At 34.8% G+C, this 16,242-nt stretch overlaps 2 protein-coding genes across 3 annotated transcripts; both read left to right on the forward strand.

Moving 5' to 3' along the window:
* The first annotated feature begins 508 nt into the window (after positions 1–508).
* Positions 509–12,801, forward strand: LOC141677562 (RNA polymerase II C-terminal domain phosphatase-like 2). Of its 2 annotated transcripts, none has more exons than XR_012557465.1 (16): positions 509–941; positions 2,061–2,531; positions 3,361–3,571; positions 3,924–4,081; positions 4,183–4,253; positions 4,368–4,473; positions 4,562–4,651; positions 4,877–5,009; positions 5,115–5,443; positions 5,575–5,632; positions 6,122–6,243; positions 6,327–6,380; positions 7,154–7,250; positions 8,540–8,710; positions 10,502–10,581; positions 12,442–12,501. XR_012557465.1 is itself a non-coding variant. In XM_074483555.1 (16 exons), exons 1-16 carry the CDS (start codon positions 672–674, stop codon positions 12,557–12,559), a joined length of 2,529 nt encoding a protein of 842 aa, XP_074339656.1. In that variant the 5' UTR covers positions 509–671; the 3' UTR covers positions 12,560–12,801. The 2 variants fall into 2 exon arrangements, 1 of the variants encoding a protein (XP_074339656.1); XM_074483555.1 differs by having other exon boundaries at positions 8,540–8,700; positions 12,442–12,801.
* Positions 12,802–14,188: 1,387 nt separating this feature from the next.
* LOC141676942 (uncharacterized) lies at positions 14,189–15,742 on the forward strand. Its single transcript, XM_074482656.1, has one exon. It carries the CDS (start codon positions 14,412–14,414, stop codon positions 15,675–15,677), a length of 1,266 nt encoding a protein of 421 aa, XP_074338757.1. The 5' UTR covers positions 14,189–14,411; the 3' UTR covers positions 15,678–15,742.
* Positions 15,743–16,242: the final 500 nt, after the last annotated feature.

Raw genomic sequence — 16,242 nt, forward strand, 5'->3', positions numbered from 1 at the left:
GTATTTAATCATTCCAATATACGTATATATAATTAAATGAGACAGAGGGAGTATATTACGAATGAACACGACCTTTTGCTGAAAGAAATAATATTTCGTTATCAAAGCCTATTTTGTGTGAGAACACTGGCCCAAACAATTGAACAACACTAGTAAAAGTAATCATTTTTTACCAGTAAAAATAAATATTCCCCTCCTTTACAAGGAAATATTAACCTACAAATGCATATCTCTAAATCAGTGAACATCCCAATAAGATTTAAATCCAACGGCTGAAAATATCAAACCACTATAGTTATCATGCAACTCATCGCAGGCGATTTCATCCGTATCGCACCACACTTATGTCATGACATAATTTATTTATTACCCCTACATTTATCCTATAATTCAACAGACACAGTTAGGTCTTTTCGTAATTAAGTGAAAAACCGAGGGTATTTGGTAACAAGACCCCTCACGCCTCTGTATATAAACACCACCACTCTCATTGTTTCAAACCGCTACAAAAGAGGGAGAGAAATATAAGGTTTTATTTTAGAGAGAGAAACACAAGTTCTAGAGAGAGAAAGTTGTGAGAGAGTGTTTAAATGTGAAATCACAACTCATTTCATCGCAATTCGAGAAGATTCGTGCAATTACAGCCGTTGATTCGATTTGATTTTGAAATTATGAGTTTTTTAGGGTTTAAATCAGTGGTGTATGATGGTGATTGTTGTTTAGGAGAACTAGAAGCTATTCCGGTGAAGGATCAGAGCTTTCGGTTTCCGAATAATGAGATTCGGATACATCACTTGTCGCCTCGCAGCGAACGGTGCTTACCTATTTCTGTTTTGCAGACGATTTCTCCGTTTTCAGTTCGGTGTAAGCTCGAATCGAAGTCGATGATTGAGCAGCCGCATTTGCTTAGTCTTCACTCCACTTGTTTCCATGAACAGAAGGTCGAATTTGTACTTTTACGCGTTTAATTCCGTGTTTTGTATGTGTAATTGTGTTTAGTTTTGTAATTGACTGCCTCATTTGTTTAATTGCTGCTCCAATTCTGCTTTCGCGCATTTAGATACAGCCTTTTTTGCTTAGTTTTAACTTAACTTGTTTTCATGAACAGAAGGTCTTATTTGTACTTCTATGAGTTTAATTTGGTGTTTCATATGTGTAATTGACTGCCTCATTTGCATAGTCGATTCTCGAATTATACTTTTACACGTATATATACAGCCTCGTTTGCTTAGTCTTCACTCCACTTGTTTTCATGAGCAGAAGGTCTTGTTTGTGCTTTACGCACTTAAATTCGTGTTTAGTTTTGTAATTGACTGCCACTTTTCCTTAGTTGATGCTCGAATTTTACTTTTGTGCATTTAGATACAGCCTCGAATTATAGTTTTCTGCATTTAGATACAGCCTCGAATTATAGTTTTCTGCATTTAGATACAGCCTCATATGCTTAGTCTTAACTCCACTTGTTTCTGTGAACAAAAGGTCTTATCTGTACTTTTACCCGTTTAAATTCGTGTTTTGTATGTTTAATGTGTTATGTTTTGTAATTGACTGCCTCATTTGCTTAGTCGAGGTTCGAATTATACTTTTTGAATTATAATTTTGTGCATTTAGATACAGCGTTATATGCTTAGTCTTCACTTGAATTGTTTACTTAAACAGAAGGTCTCAATTATACTTGTGCACATTTAGATTCTCGTATAATTGTATAATATACTTTTGTGATGACGGAATTAATTTCATATAATCTTCACCTGACTTGTTTCCATGAACAGAAGGTCTTAAATATGCTTCTGCTAAGTTAGCTATATAACTTGCATGACTAATTGTTTTACTTTTCTAATTAACAGTCCCTTTTGTTCTGTCTTTACTCAACTTGTTTCCATGAACAGAAGGTCTCAATTATATGTTTGTGCATATAGATACATATTTTGTATGTATGATTGTAGTTGGTTTTGTAATGAACAGCATCATTCCCTTTGTCGTAACTTAGCTTGTTTCTATGAACAATACATCTATATACATATTTTTTTGGTAATAATTAGTTTGTTAAACTTTTATAGACCGCTGTGGTGTTACTGGGAGAGGAAGAGATACATCTAGTTGCAATGTTGAGTAAACAGAAGAATTATCCGTGCTTTTGGTGTTATTCGGTTCGTCCTGGTTTATACAATGCTTGTTTAGGGATGTTGAATTTGAGGTGTTTGTCGATTGTGTTTGATCTTGATGAGACACTTATCGTTGCAAATACAATGAAGTCGTTTGAGGATAGGATTGAGGTTTTACGGAGTTGGATTTCTAGGGAAACTGATCCCATTAGGGTAGCAGGGATGACTGCTGAGATGAAGAGGTATATAGAGGATCGTGCTTTTCTAAAGCAGTATAAGGATAATGATTCTGTTGTTGATAATGGAAAGGTGTATACAGTCCAAGCGGAGGAGGTTCCAAAGGTGTTGGAAAGTCACCCTCGTGTTGTTCGTCCTGTTATTAGAATGCCAGAAAAGAACATAGTGTTAACCCGAATAAACCCGGAGGTCAGATATTTATGTATACATATTTTTTTTTAATGTGATTGATTGTGCAATTGGCTAGTATTTGCTTATGTGATGTTCCAAATTACCATGATTGATTATGGATTACCTTTTTGCCTTATTATGCACTAATTTGATGCAAATAATTTTGCTATTAAATTTGTGCCACCAATGATGTCGGTATTTCTGTCTTTTAGTAAAATATCCCGTGGTAACTAAATATAAATTTAGACTGTATGCATGTGTCTAAGTGATGTAGGACAGATTATAGAAGATAGAATATATGATATAAAAACGAGAACAACATTAATTTGGGTGATTCAGCCGCGGAAGAATTATTACCCCAAGGGTTTCCCAACCGCAAAAGGGAGAATAGTTATGGATCACAATCCATACACGAGACATAATTTATTTATATTCTGATAATCAAGTCTAATAAAATTGTGGGGATTGGAATGCGTGCCGTTAAATGGTGAGAACTGATTACGAGTCTAAACTCTAAGTTTTAGATCCGTTTACTACCAACTGATCTTATTAACCTGTCATATCAAACTTGCATGCACTTCCATTTCACATTTCTTTGCATTAGGCGGAGTCATCAATAACAGTCTGCACTGCCTTTTTGGATACGCATATATCATATGAAACTTGTAATATCGTATCTCAGTTACCCTTAAATTTATATAATAATTAATATTTGTCATACCTTGCACTTTGTGATGGACTGCTATGGTATAAGTTTTTATCTGTGAATGTTATAGGTTATGTTGTGGTTCTTTTCAGGAGCATAAGGTTTATATTCTAAATTGTGGCTTGTTGATTTGTTATTCAGGTGCGTGATACTAGTGTGCTTGTTAGGTTAAGACCTGCTTGGGATGACTTGAGAAGTTATTTAATTGCGAAAGGGAGAAAAAGATTTGAAGTTTACGTTTGTACCATGGCAGAAAGAGATTATGCATTAGAGATGTGGAGGTTGTTAGACCCAGATGCCCATCTGATTACTTCAAAACAGTTATTGGACCGTGTTGTGTGCGTCAAATCTGGTAAGCACTGTGATATATGGAGATGATCAGATGTGTTGCTTGAACTTTGAACTTGTCGAAAACTACTACATATGCTTTTCTATTTTTTCCTTACTCTCACACTTTAAGTCTGTTTCTATATATCTATCTCTCTCTATATATATAGGCGCAGACACATATTGAGCACTTTGGTTGTAAGGCCAATTTATCATGATACTCTTTAGAGACCACTTGATTAGAGGTGTATTATGCTGATATCTGCTATGACTGATAATTATTGATCCTATATTTCCATTTCCATGTCTTGACATTTTTGCAGTTATTTTTGTATATTTAATCACAATCTATTTCATTCTTAATCTTAACTTGACAGGTGCTAGAAAGTCTTTGCTTAATGTATTTCAAGATGGAAATTGCCATCCGAAGATGGCAATGGTGATTGATGACCGCTTAAAAGTTTGGGATGACAAGGATCAACCTCGAGTGCACGTAGTTCCTGCATTCACTCCTTATTATGCTCCACAGGCAGAGGTATTATCCCTTGCTTTCGTACTTTTGTATCTCTGTGAAATTCTTCATATAATATTCTTTTTTAATGCGTGGCATTACTAATAACTTAATATTTGGGGCAGACTGCGAATGTGGTTCCAGTTTTATGTGTGGCAAGAAATGTTGCATGCAATGTTAGAGGTGGTTTTTTCAAGTAAGTTTTGCCAAGACTCCCTTATATTAGTTTGCTGGCCAATACGAAAATCTATTATTGTCATTTTGACCTTTATTACACTTGCAATATTCACATGTTTGATGTGCCAAGCAGAGAGTTCGATGAGAATCTTTTAAGAAGTATCTCTGAAATATTCTATGAAGATGAAGTTGTAAATTTGCCTTCGGCCCCTGATGTGAGCAATTACTTGATGCCAGAGGTACGCCATTTGTGTTACTGGATTTTCAATCTCTCAATGAAGTTTTTATTTCTTAGTGTATGTACAATGTGGTGTTTATTGTTATTAGGATGCAAGCTTTGTACCATACAACAATCTGAATCCTCCTATGGCCGAGGGAATGAACGGTCCTGAAGCTGTACAGAGATTAAACTCAATAGTAAGCTTCCTAAAATTATTCATGTTCTTAATTATCCCTTCCCTAAATATTCAAAATATTAAAGGGATGCTAGTTACGATAGCGTTCTTCACATGTGTACTTTGTTGCCATTACAACCATGCACGCCTAATGTTTTCGTCAGTAATCAAAATTATAATAATGTCTCTAGTTCATTTAATGTTTTGATTGTAGTGTTTTCGTTCTTATTTTTCATATCATATTTAGGATGAGAAGGCTAATGTAAACTCAGCTATTTATCCTGTGGCAACTAATTCTGAATGGAGAGCTGACATCTCGCAGCATCCTACTGTAACTACCCCTAATGGTCCGGGACCTGCGTTCTTGGGACCTTCAGAGAGTATGCATCTAGTGCTATATTTTTCTTGGATTCGACATGTGTTGCAGATGGCGTACGAATTACTCTGTCTAATCATGGTTTTTGTAACTCCTTATATTTTTTTAGAACCCAGTTTGCTTGGAGTTCCTTCTCGGCGAGATGTTTGCCTTTCTGATTCCGGTTCTGATGTGAAGAAAAGCATCCCCATGATGAACCAAAGACAAGATTTACGTTACAGAGACTCGGGAGATCCTCCTTTGCTGTCAAGGTTACCTGGGCAACAGTCTGTACTTGGAATGCAACCAGTGGGAGGTCGATTAGCAGAAGAAGACGCGAAAAAAAGACGTTTTCAAAATCAACCTCCAGAAATTGTTCGAGGATCTGATTTATCTAACCCTGATAGACCGCAAGCGGTTGCTGTGGATTTTGCATCACACTTGCCAAAGAGTGAAGAGGTTTGTATTTCTAGAACTGCTATTTTAATGTGAATGTGAATATAAATTCCGCGTTCATATATTTCAGAGAGTAGCATTACTTTCAGCACTATAACTTTAACTGCTTATTGTTGAATTTTTTCTGTTTGCAGGTATATCACGGACACGAATTGCAGAAACAAAATTTTTCATCAACAATCCCAACATCAGGTTTCTGAGATTACTTAATTGTTACAGTTAACTGATTACATGGTTGGGCCTAGCTTTTACGAGGTTTCCAAATATGTGCCAGTTAGTAGTAGGAAATAGATAAGTCCATCTCTGATATTAAAACTGGGTTGTCACTGAGATGTAGTGATAAAAAATATGAGATGCTTCAGAATTTGCACCTAATGTCATGCTGTGGTTTCAGTTCAGTTTATTTTTCTTGTTTATTCATTGAGACATCATGGTTCCGACTTTAGTTCTGTGATTGCTGATCTATAACTTTTAATGATTCCCCTTGTTGGTTCAGTTTATGTTATCCTCAACATCCCTTACTGTCTTTGTATGCAAAAATCATGAATTATACCAATGCACATAATATGTTTAGTGATACTCTGAGTATACCACTCCTGAGATTCATTGTGATCAATAGTTTTCTACTGGATGGATCATTGTTTCTGTCTCTGTGATTCCTGATAGTTTACTTTTTGATAGTTTCTTGGAATTCTTCATCCTTTAATGGCCAAGAACTTCAAGCTGAAGGTATAAAGCAAAACTTGCCACCACCTTTTTACATTGAAGTGCTGCAAGAAATTGGAGAGAAATGCAACTCAAAGGTATGTGATGCCAATATATTTTGGTGTGTCCTGTGGTTTGCATCTTTGCTTTTGAAGTTTTATATTTTTATCTATAAATGTAGGTCGAGTTCAGGCCTGTTTTAAGCACCAGCGAGAATTTACAATTTTCTGTTGAGGTTAGTGGAACATGATGCCCTGTTTCAACTCATACATAATGACTTATATGTTTTTCTGGTTAGGATTTGGGCTTTAAATACTTCATGGTTTCCAGTTTGGTTTTGTGCTCAGTGTTTGATTTAAGGAGGGTAGTTAGCCTGCTGCCTGCCAAGATATTTGATTTAGTAATTCTTTCCGTTGCTTTTGTTAAAATTAAATGAAATATCATTGATGAGAGAGTCACAATTCTTCCTACTTGGCTATTAAAGCTTCTCAAGTTTTGTCGTGCTCCGGCTATTTGATTCGATGTGCAACAGGATAGTTTGTGACTATATAGTATCTGTGCGCATAAATATAATTCTATTAGGTCATACAAGTCTTTATTTATGAGTCAAAAACAGAGGATTGTATATTTAGCTATTAGAGCAGGTATCACTTGTGTAGTACCATAGGAATGCTTCATTGGAGTTGACGTTACGCTTTATGAATATCTCTAAAATTGAATTACTTTATAAGAAATGTCAAAGAAACTTTGATTTGCTTGCTTCTTAATGTATTAAAAATTAAAATATAGGAGTATAAACTGCAAAAAATGTGTATAACAGTATTATCTGTGACTAAGAGTTGTTCACGACACCATAATTTTTCTAGCTTGTTCTGTATATCACTTCATGGAAAGTTGCCTGTGCTGCTATGAAAGTGCAATATAAGTATCGCATATAAAAAAAATAATGTTTTATAGCCAATCTCAGTCCCACCCCTGAGCTCTATATGTGTCAACTACTTGGTTTAGGTCTTGTTTACTGGTGAGAAAATTGGTGTCGGGATGGGAAAGACTAGGAAGGATGCTCAGCAACAGGCTGCTGGAAATGCTCTTCGCAACCTTGCTGGTAAGCTGCTGCTGTTTTTTTAAATCTACATTCAAGTTGTGTGGGGATATTAGAGTTATATGTTGTTTTAGTTCTTAAGTAGTCTTTTCATGAACCAAAAACTGGTAGTTTATTACAGACAATCCTCATATTATATATAGTATAACTGGATAACTGGTACTCGAGGCTAACTAAAGTCCAGGTAATATAGAGTAAAGGATAGATGTGGTCATTTTTCAAATTACAAAATCAGCTTAAGAGATCAGAGTATCACTAGTGTAAGTAACATTCATCAGTGGATCGGGAGATTTTAGCAGAAGTGAAGATGAAGAGAAGAAATGAACGCAGTGTGAATTAACGTTGTCAGATGAGATTCAGTGACAGAAGAATATTGTACAAGCTTAGTCATAAAATATATATAATTGCCTCGGACAAAATGACCAGAATCAACTTTAAATAGAAGTCTGAAATGAGCATTAAATTTTATTTGCAAAACTAAAACGTTGTACACTAATAATGTGCTATTCTTTTTCTAATTATCCTCAAGAGTACCTAGAATTGCATATAGACCCGCCCTGCATGCTCAACATATTCTATTTGTATGTATATCTTATGTAAACTTCCACACACATTTCATTTCTGCCTTGATTGTATCGGTAGTAATTCTTGTAGAAATTCATCCTTTGCTTTGCAATTTGCATGGCTAGCTAAGCTGATGTATGCTAAATGCATTTGTAGGTAACTTTCAACGATGTGCGATTGGTTAAATGAATACTATATATTATTCCCAATGTGGAAATACATTTATATTGTGTTTGGGAACATGTAATTCTTTTCAAATGACATGAATTAAGTTGTCATTATAAATTTATACTTACATTTAAATGTCTTGAATTTAAATGAAATCCAAATTCTTCTGGTTATCCAAACATGTCATTTGTCCATTTCCGGTAATTTAAACGAAAGCCAGTTTTCACACAGGCTATTAATATTTTGATGACATTTACAGACAGATTAATATTATGTTACCAAAGTTAAGGACATATCGGGCATTAAATTTATAAAAAAACTAAAATTAGAGAATTTAAATAAATTTTATAGTTGAGACTTGAGAAAAGTTGTAGTTAACTACTGATTGTCTTGATTACCTTTTATGTTCTACTTGATCGGACATGTTTTAAACAACTTTGCTTTGTTTTGACGTGCACACTCGTGGAATATAAAATAAAGGATTTGATAGCTCTTATTGATGCATGTAACATTCAAGGTTCATATGTTAACAACTGTGTTTTTTCGTATGTTTCCTGTAGATAAGTACATTTCACATGTAGCCCCTACTTCAAGAGCTGTAGACAGAACTTCGATTAAGCTATCTAATGGAGTTGAAAGAGGGTTTTTGTGGGATACAGTCAGTCCTGAATCGGAGCAACTAGTTAATGGTGCATCATTGACAAAGGAAAGCACTTCTGAGGTGCGAAATGGTGATGCTGCTGCCCATGCATGATCTAATTTCTTTGTTCAAAAATGTAGGCTGTGCTTGGATAAGGGGTATGTGGGCTGGGCCAGATAAGGGCTAGTGGTTTTCTTGAAATACCACTTCCTTTCCTGGATCTGGATTGCACAAAGATCTGAAAGCAAAAACATGGAAATGTGGTGAGCGTGAGAACGCCATTCTCATTGTCACAGCTTTCTTTTTGGCAGGCCTCTTCCTGTTTATTGGTAAGGATTTGGTTGTATGTCCCTAATACCTACCCCTTATCCAAGTATTATTTTGTGGTCGACTTTACAGCTTTCTTTCTATCTTGATTGAACGAGTGACTGCATGAATTTGATATTATATCGAATGTTCACCTAGGATTACCATTGTTTACATGCATTTGTCAACCAAGTTCTTTGTCATTCATTTACACAAGCAGTTGGCAGTGACATGCTATACACCTTATGCCTATTGGTTTTGTGTTTATTTTAAGTTATGTGCAATGCCAGTGACAACTTTGTGATAATATGTAGTAGATTTTAGGGGTTTTTTTGTGGGGGGGGGGGGGTTGTTCATGGGAAAGCAAAGTGGTTTTTGGTATATTATGGGAGTTAGCTTCACATGGTAGTGCAATTTCATGTGCGTCTCAAATTCCCGGAAACTGCAAAAAAACTGTTTGGTTCTCATGTTGGAAATTAAACATTAAACTCCCCGGTTATCCATTTCCCCCATGTTGTTTGGTATAAGATTTTACTTCTCACATAATTTATTCTGAATGACTGTAATGACCTTGACAATAACTACTTTTTTGAAAGAACTTTACATGCACAACTATATAGTATATAGCATTAGCTTCTTGATGCAAACTATTCAGTAGCCCTCTTATAACTTTCAAATAGTTGATCAAATAAACATAAAATTATACCAACAAAACTTATTTTTGTCAAACGATAAAAACAAGGATAATGCTTGTAAAACAATGTTGACAGTCCAAAATGTAGCTGCTAACAGAAGAGTTTGGAGCATACTAATTTAAAAGGTAGAACTCACATTCTGCACTACTAGAATATAAATAAATATCGATAAATTACTGATTTGACAGAAAGAATTCCCTGTATTGATAGAACATATGATATATATAGGTGTAATGTATACATATACTTGTGCTGGCTATTTCTCAGCTACAAAGGCCGCTGAAATTTGCCTTTCTTTTCTGGGTAATTGAGGATGATATATATATATACACACACACGCACACACACACACATATATAGGTGATAATTGTGTGTTTTATCATACAGGAATTGTGGGTAACCAAGAGGGGAGTGGGCTAGGTAGGCACTTTCTATATTATATAGGGATTTTAACTTCCTATATAAGTTTTATTTCCTGTACAATTAACAACCAAACAAGAATGTTAAACACCATACCAAATGACCACAATTTTTTTCCTACTTCTGTTCATATAAGAATTAGCCCTGGGTGAAATTTTCTTGTAGATCAACTTCTGCCCTTCCATTATTCTACTTTAAATCCGTGGAAGTTTTTTTTTCAATACCTTTAAGACCAGTGTTGTCAAAAGCACACAGATTTTCAATATTATATACATATTAAATATTAATCAATTTAACGTGTGCTCCTTGCGCGTAGGCTCTGCGAGGTTTTGCGCCTCGGGTAATTATATTTTGCTCAACTACTGGAAAATTATTATAAGACCTTCTTACTCGGTGCTCCCATTTTCAATATTCTTTTGCAGTACTCAATAATCAATAGCATGTGTGTTTACACTATGCAGGTGGTTGAAATAGCACCTGGAAGTTCTTGCCCTGATGAGGTAAATCAGCAGCATGTCCGAAAACGTGCCTGTTCACCCAGGTAAGATCAATGCAATGTTCTGATATTTTCTTTCAGTTTTTCTTTTGGGGAGTGGGGTTGGCGAGGAGTGGTGAAGCTAGGATTTTTCAAGTCCGGAATCACAAAATTAAAAATTTTAAGAGCGAAACATAATACTCCCTCCGTCCCACTGGGTTGTTAACGTTACTTTTCGGCACGCTTTTCAATGCTCGTTTAAAGTACAGTTTCATAATGTTTTTTTTAAAAAAAAATCTGAATAAAAGTTTAATGTTTAAACTTTTATTCAAAAAAAAGTTAAAAAAAATATTATGAAACTATTTTTTATAGAAGCCTCGAAATCCGTGCAACTAGTGAACGTAAACATCCCAGTGGGACGGAGGGAGTACAATTTTTTTCCCAATGAAACTCAATACAAATTCTTAGCATTACTTGCAAATAGTGAAAGAATGTTATATGTTTCTTTTTGTATCAATGTATCTAATAAAAACAAAGTAGAAATAAATGCAATTAATTAGTGCACAAAATGAGGGGGGTCTGGTTATTGCATAAATAAAATATATGGAAAGAAAAGGGCTTATTAAAATTGATGATAATAGTTATTTTTGAAGTAGTGTTATATTACCAAAATTTAAGGTTGTGGTGTCAATGACTCAATGGCACACTGACCAGGTCCTGCCTCATCCCTGGTGGCGAGGGAGGAAATTTATTATTGTATGTCTGGTCAGTTATCATATGAAGGCGAGTGATGAATTAATTGGAGAGATTGGAATGCTAGTAAGTTCCTCCATGTTACATGGAAGGAGAGCGCAGTTGCCCCTATCATCTCTTTACTTATAAGTTACGGTTTGAAAAGGATAAAAATTGGTTGTAATACTGATTCCTTGAGATTAAAAGTAGTTTTACGTGGTTCCCTTTTGACATTGGTATATCTAAGCAAATAGTAGTAATAGCTGTAAGTTTCTCTTTAAAGTTGGGTTGCAGGATTACATGATTAATGGTGTTATTAACATTCAGCTAAAGTTGTTAAAGCTTTAACATTGAGTAACTTGGAGGGAGGAATTCAATATTGTTGTCTGTGGTCAGTTATCTCTGGTGAACGATAAAAAAATTTGGTGTGATTGGATGGTTGGTAATGTAATTTCTACAATGTTAAATAATCTAGTGGGAAAGGATAAGGCAGTTGCCTGTTATCTATACACTATGAAATTCAGTTATTAAAAGGATAAGAAACAAATATAATCCCGATTCATTGAGATTTAATGTAGTTCCACGAGGTGTACTTTTTCTATTGCTATATCTCAGAGAGATTAGTTATAGCTGTAACTTTCTCTGTAGGGGTGGTGCTACATGATGAGTGGTGCTATACACATCTCAGCAAGAGTAGTTAAAGAGAATTAAGTTGCTCTAGTTCACTGACATCTATAGTGCTCTCTTTTTATCATCTAATCCATTTCCTTATTCAATAATATCTGCCTGAATCTTTCCAATTCATCTTTGCATTGCAATTCATCTTTGTTTCTTTTTTATATTTTTCCTTATGTTTTAATCTCAGTGCTATACCTACTTTTCTGTCTCAATTCTTTTAAACCATGTTATCCGAATGATGATTAGGGTTTCTGTCAGGTATGAAAAAATAGACTTCAGTCACATAGATGTAAACTGAACTAACAGGTGCTTCAATTAGAACACATGCCTTGTGCATAATGTTTCGTGCAATTTGAATTTCTTGTTACCTTTTTAATTATTTTGGATGCATGCAAGTACATTTGTTCATGCATCTCCAAGCCTGTAGTTAATCTGTGATGGTATTACCATTTGAATCTTCGCCTTGTCGGTACTAGTCAAAGGTTTTTTTTTATATTGAACTTTGGCTCTTTTCAGGTTATCAGAGTCTAATACAAGGAAGAGAATTAAGGATGAAATATTGTGGAAATCAGGCGACATTTACCAGAGGAATGGGCAAGAGAGCAAGTGCAGTAAAACAGGTTTATGTAGCTAAAGTTTTGATGGCAAGAGATTAAGATATAATTTTTTGTAAATTGAGGTTCAGATAACTAGAGGTTTTATATCTTCCAAGCAAATTAAGGTCTACATAAATTTTCTCTCTTTATGAGTGAGCACTAGTAGCCTTCTCTGTCAGAAAAATCCACAGGAAAAAATATTGGATGTATTACCCAATATTTTGAGTTCATTGTTATATAAATGGTCAAATTTTATATAAATTGTTACCTTTTCCACGTATTTTTTGTGAGATGCAGCAAGTTTTACCCTGTCGTTTTAATAGCTTTCTGTCTAAGGCTACAACCTAAGTCTAGAAAATGAATCACGACTCCTTTGGGCCACAACATGTGTGGTGGATTAGGTACTTGCAAGATTCTTCTTATCTTTGATTATTCTCCCATCTTTTCTGGGTTTTTATGTTTATCTTTTATTCCCCGATTCAACATGCTAAGAACATCTCTGATGGTTATAGTTACTTTAGCTGAGGGTAATTACAAATGCTGTAATCGTATTAGGTATAATATTAGTTAGGTAAAATTACCTAAGGAGAAATTTGATTTAACAAATATAGCTTGTAAGTTGTAACGAATGATTATCTAAATTTTTTACAAGGGTTATTGCACATTGAAGTGACACAATTTTTTTTACATATTATCTATAACATTTCAATTCTTTACATTTTAAAACTTATCAAAAATAGTAAATCATTTTCCCACATTTTTTTCCTTTTCACACTATTTTTACTCCACTGTCTCCATTTTATACATTAAAAATCAATGGGTGCAATACATATTTCTTAACCTCTGTACCCTACCCAAACCAAATGTAAACTATTGGCCGGACAGAGGGAGTATGATTTTAGCCAAGGGATGTGCATCATTGTACGCTTAAACTGGAAAACATTTTATCAGTTGATACATTGAGAGCAACATCTTGTGGGCCTGTTTTCCTGGGTCCGATTGTCAGTTTATATATCATCCCATGAAAGCTTGAAAAACTTAGCTCAGTAGATTTTACCGTCTGCGTGGTCAAGGTTGAGGAACTGAATTACGGAAAAAAATAAAGAAAGATCGCAGTGATATAAAGCCAAAAAAAAGGGTTCGATAAGTCTATTTTTTTGACTAATTTGATTTATATGCCTTACAATTTAGTATCTATTGTAACAAATTTTGAGATGAACGAGAATCGAAACCAGAACCTAAGATGACAACAAACAAGCCCTTAAGTACGGGCTATCTCATGGCACTCACATAAGTCTAGTTTGATCAAAGTAAAATGTATATTTATTTGGTATATTTATTTGTTAAATTGATCCCTGTTACATCATGGTTGATTTAATAATTATATCTGGTTTCTTTTATATCTAGGCAACGATATTACCCCTTGTAAAAAAAAGCAACAATATTACCTTTTTATGTTATATCAACAAGGCTAATCATTTATACACAAAGTCATAACTCGTTTAAATCAATGATTATTCGACTATTATTATTTAGAAAGAAGTTATAAGCAAATAAAATAATCTATAAACATTATTTTTATAAAATAAATAACAGGAAAGAATCAGATTACCGAGCGGAAATACAAGTAGAATTTATATTTTAAAAGGACTGTACTTCCTAGTTCCTAGTGCTAGTAATTATAAAACTTAATTGGATAAAATCAGAAAAACAATTAATACATATCTTGAAGTTACGGAGGCGCAATGCAGAGTTCAACAAGAATTACTGAGTTAACAATGCTTTTACAAATCCTAATCCTAATAAAGTACACAATAAAGTGTCAAATTATACATCGTATGTAGAAATATTATATTTATAGTGACCTCCGCCTTGCGTAGTACTCACTTTATGATCAATCTTCTTCAAGCTGAGAGTTCTTCGAAGATGTTCGAAACTCGCAGAGCCAAGCTCGATATCTTCCGGAATTTCACCTTTGTAGCAGCAACCTGTTTACTTCTTATTTTTACAGTCAATATGAGTTCTAAAAGTTATCTACTTCAACCAGAGCTGCAAAGTCATGGCACAAGACATCCATTGAACTTGGGTGATGTTGAATTTCGATATAGACCCTACGAGAAAAGAGCGATCAATGAAGAGGAAGTTCATGTGGAAGATTATGGTGATTTGGTGGCTCCTGTTGATGTAACATTACAACAAAGAATGGCCTGGTTCAAGAAAAAATTGCCTCAGTTTGAGTTTTTGAAGTCTACTCCAGTGTCTATGCTGTTTGAAGATAGAGTGGAGGAGTTTTTCGGAGATGATCGATGCAGAATACAGTTTTTTATGACATGGATTGCCCCGATAAGTTTGTTTGGGGAGAGGGAGTTTCTCACCATGGACAGTCTTTTTAAAGCTCATCCTAATGGATGCTTGATGATCATATCAAGAACAATGGATTCTTCTCCTGGACTAAAGATTCTGAAACCTTTGGTTGATAGAGGATTTAAGGTTCTTGCAGTGACTCCGGACTTGTCTCAACTGTTCAAAAATACACCAGCAGCGTCATGGTTTGATGATATGAAGAGTGGTATCAAGGATCCTGGAGAAATTCCACTGGCACAAAACCTATCAAACCTTATCAGACTAGCAGTTCTGTACAAGTATGGTGGGGTTTACTTGGACACAGATTTCATAGTTTTGAAAGACTTTTCGGGGTTGAGGAACTCGATCGGAGCACAAAGTATGAACCCATTAGGGAACTGGACAAGGCTAAACAATGCAGTTCTAATCTTTGACAAGCATCATCCACTTCTGTACAAGTTCATAGAGGAATTTGCATTAAATTTTAATGGAAACAAATGGGGTTATAATGGACCATACCTAGTCTCCAGAGTAGTTTCAGATTTGACACCAGCTCAAGACTACAGTTTTACAGTTTTGCCTCCTATGGCATTTTATCCCGTTTGCTGGAGTCGTGTTGATGCATTCTTCAAGGGCCCTCAACAAGTTCGTCGAAGATGGATTGAACATAAGCTAGGACGGATCACAGACGAGACTTATGGGATGCACCTGTGGAACAAACACAGTAGCAGACTAACAATTGAACAAGGAAGCATAATGCACAGGTTAATCTTAGAGCATTGTACTATATGCAAGCATGAATATGTCTCTTGAGGCAAGCATGAACTGTAAATACATAGGATTTAAGCATGCAAAAATAGATTCTTTTTTTGTATGAATATATTTCCCTTGAGAAAATTACAAAAAAAATAATTAAAAAAAATATTTCTAAAATATTTTTAACCGATTTTTAACCGATTTTTGAGCGATTTATCGGCGATTTTTGAAAAATCTGCCGATTTCTATAACAGACAGGTACTGAAGTAACAGACAAGGCAGCAGAAATAAGAATTATGGGATGAAATATTCTACTTTAAGATTTCATGATGCTAAAATTTTCTTCTAATATAAGCCATATAATCATCTCAGAAACTTCCAAGTGCCTACTAACATCTACAGCTTGTATTGCACTATTCTTTGGATTTATTACCATTTGCAAATGGGCAATCATTCTTCTTAGTCTACAAGGCCCACACTGTTTGTAAATACAACCCCTAGAAAACTATCATTCACACATCTTTCATCCACCTCTAATGAATTTCTGCAACTTCCATTGCAATTTTACAAATCAGATGATATCGAATAGTTAGTCCTGAAGGGTTTACACTTTACACTACCA

Source organism: Apium graveolens, chromosome 8, assembly GCF_009905375.1.
Source record: "Apium graveolens cultivar Ventura chromosome 8, ASM990537v1, whole genome shotgun sequence".
Lineage (NCBI taxonomy): Eukaryota > Viridiplantae > Streptophyta > Magnoliopsida > Apiales > Apiaceae > Apium > Apium graveolens.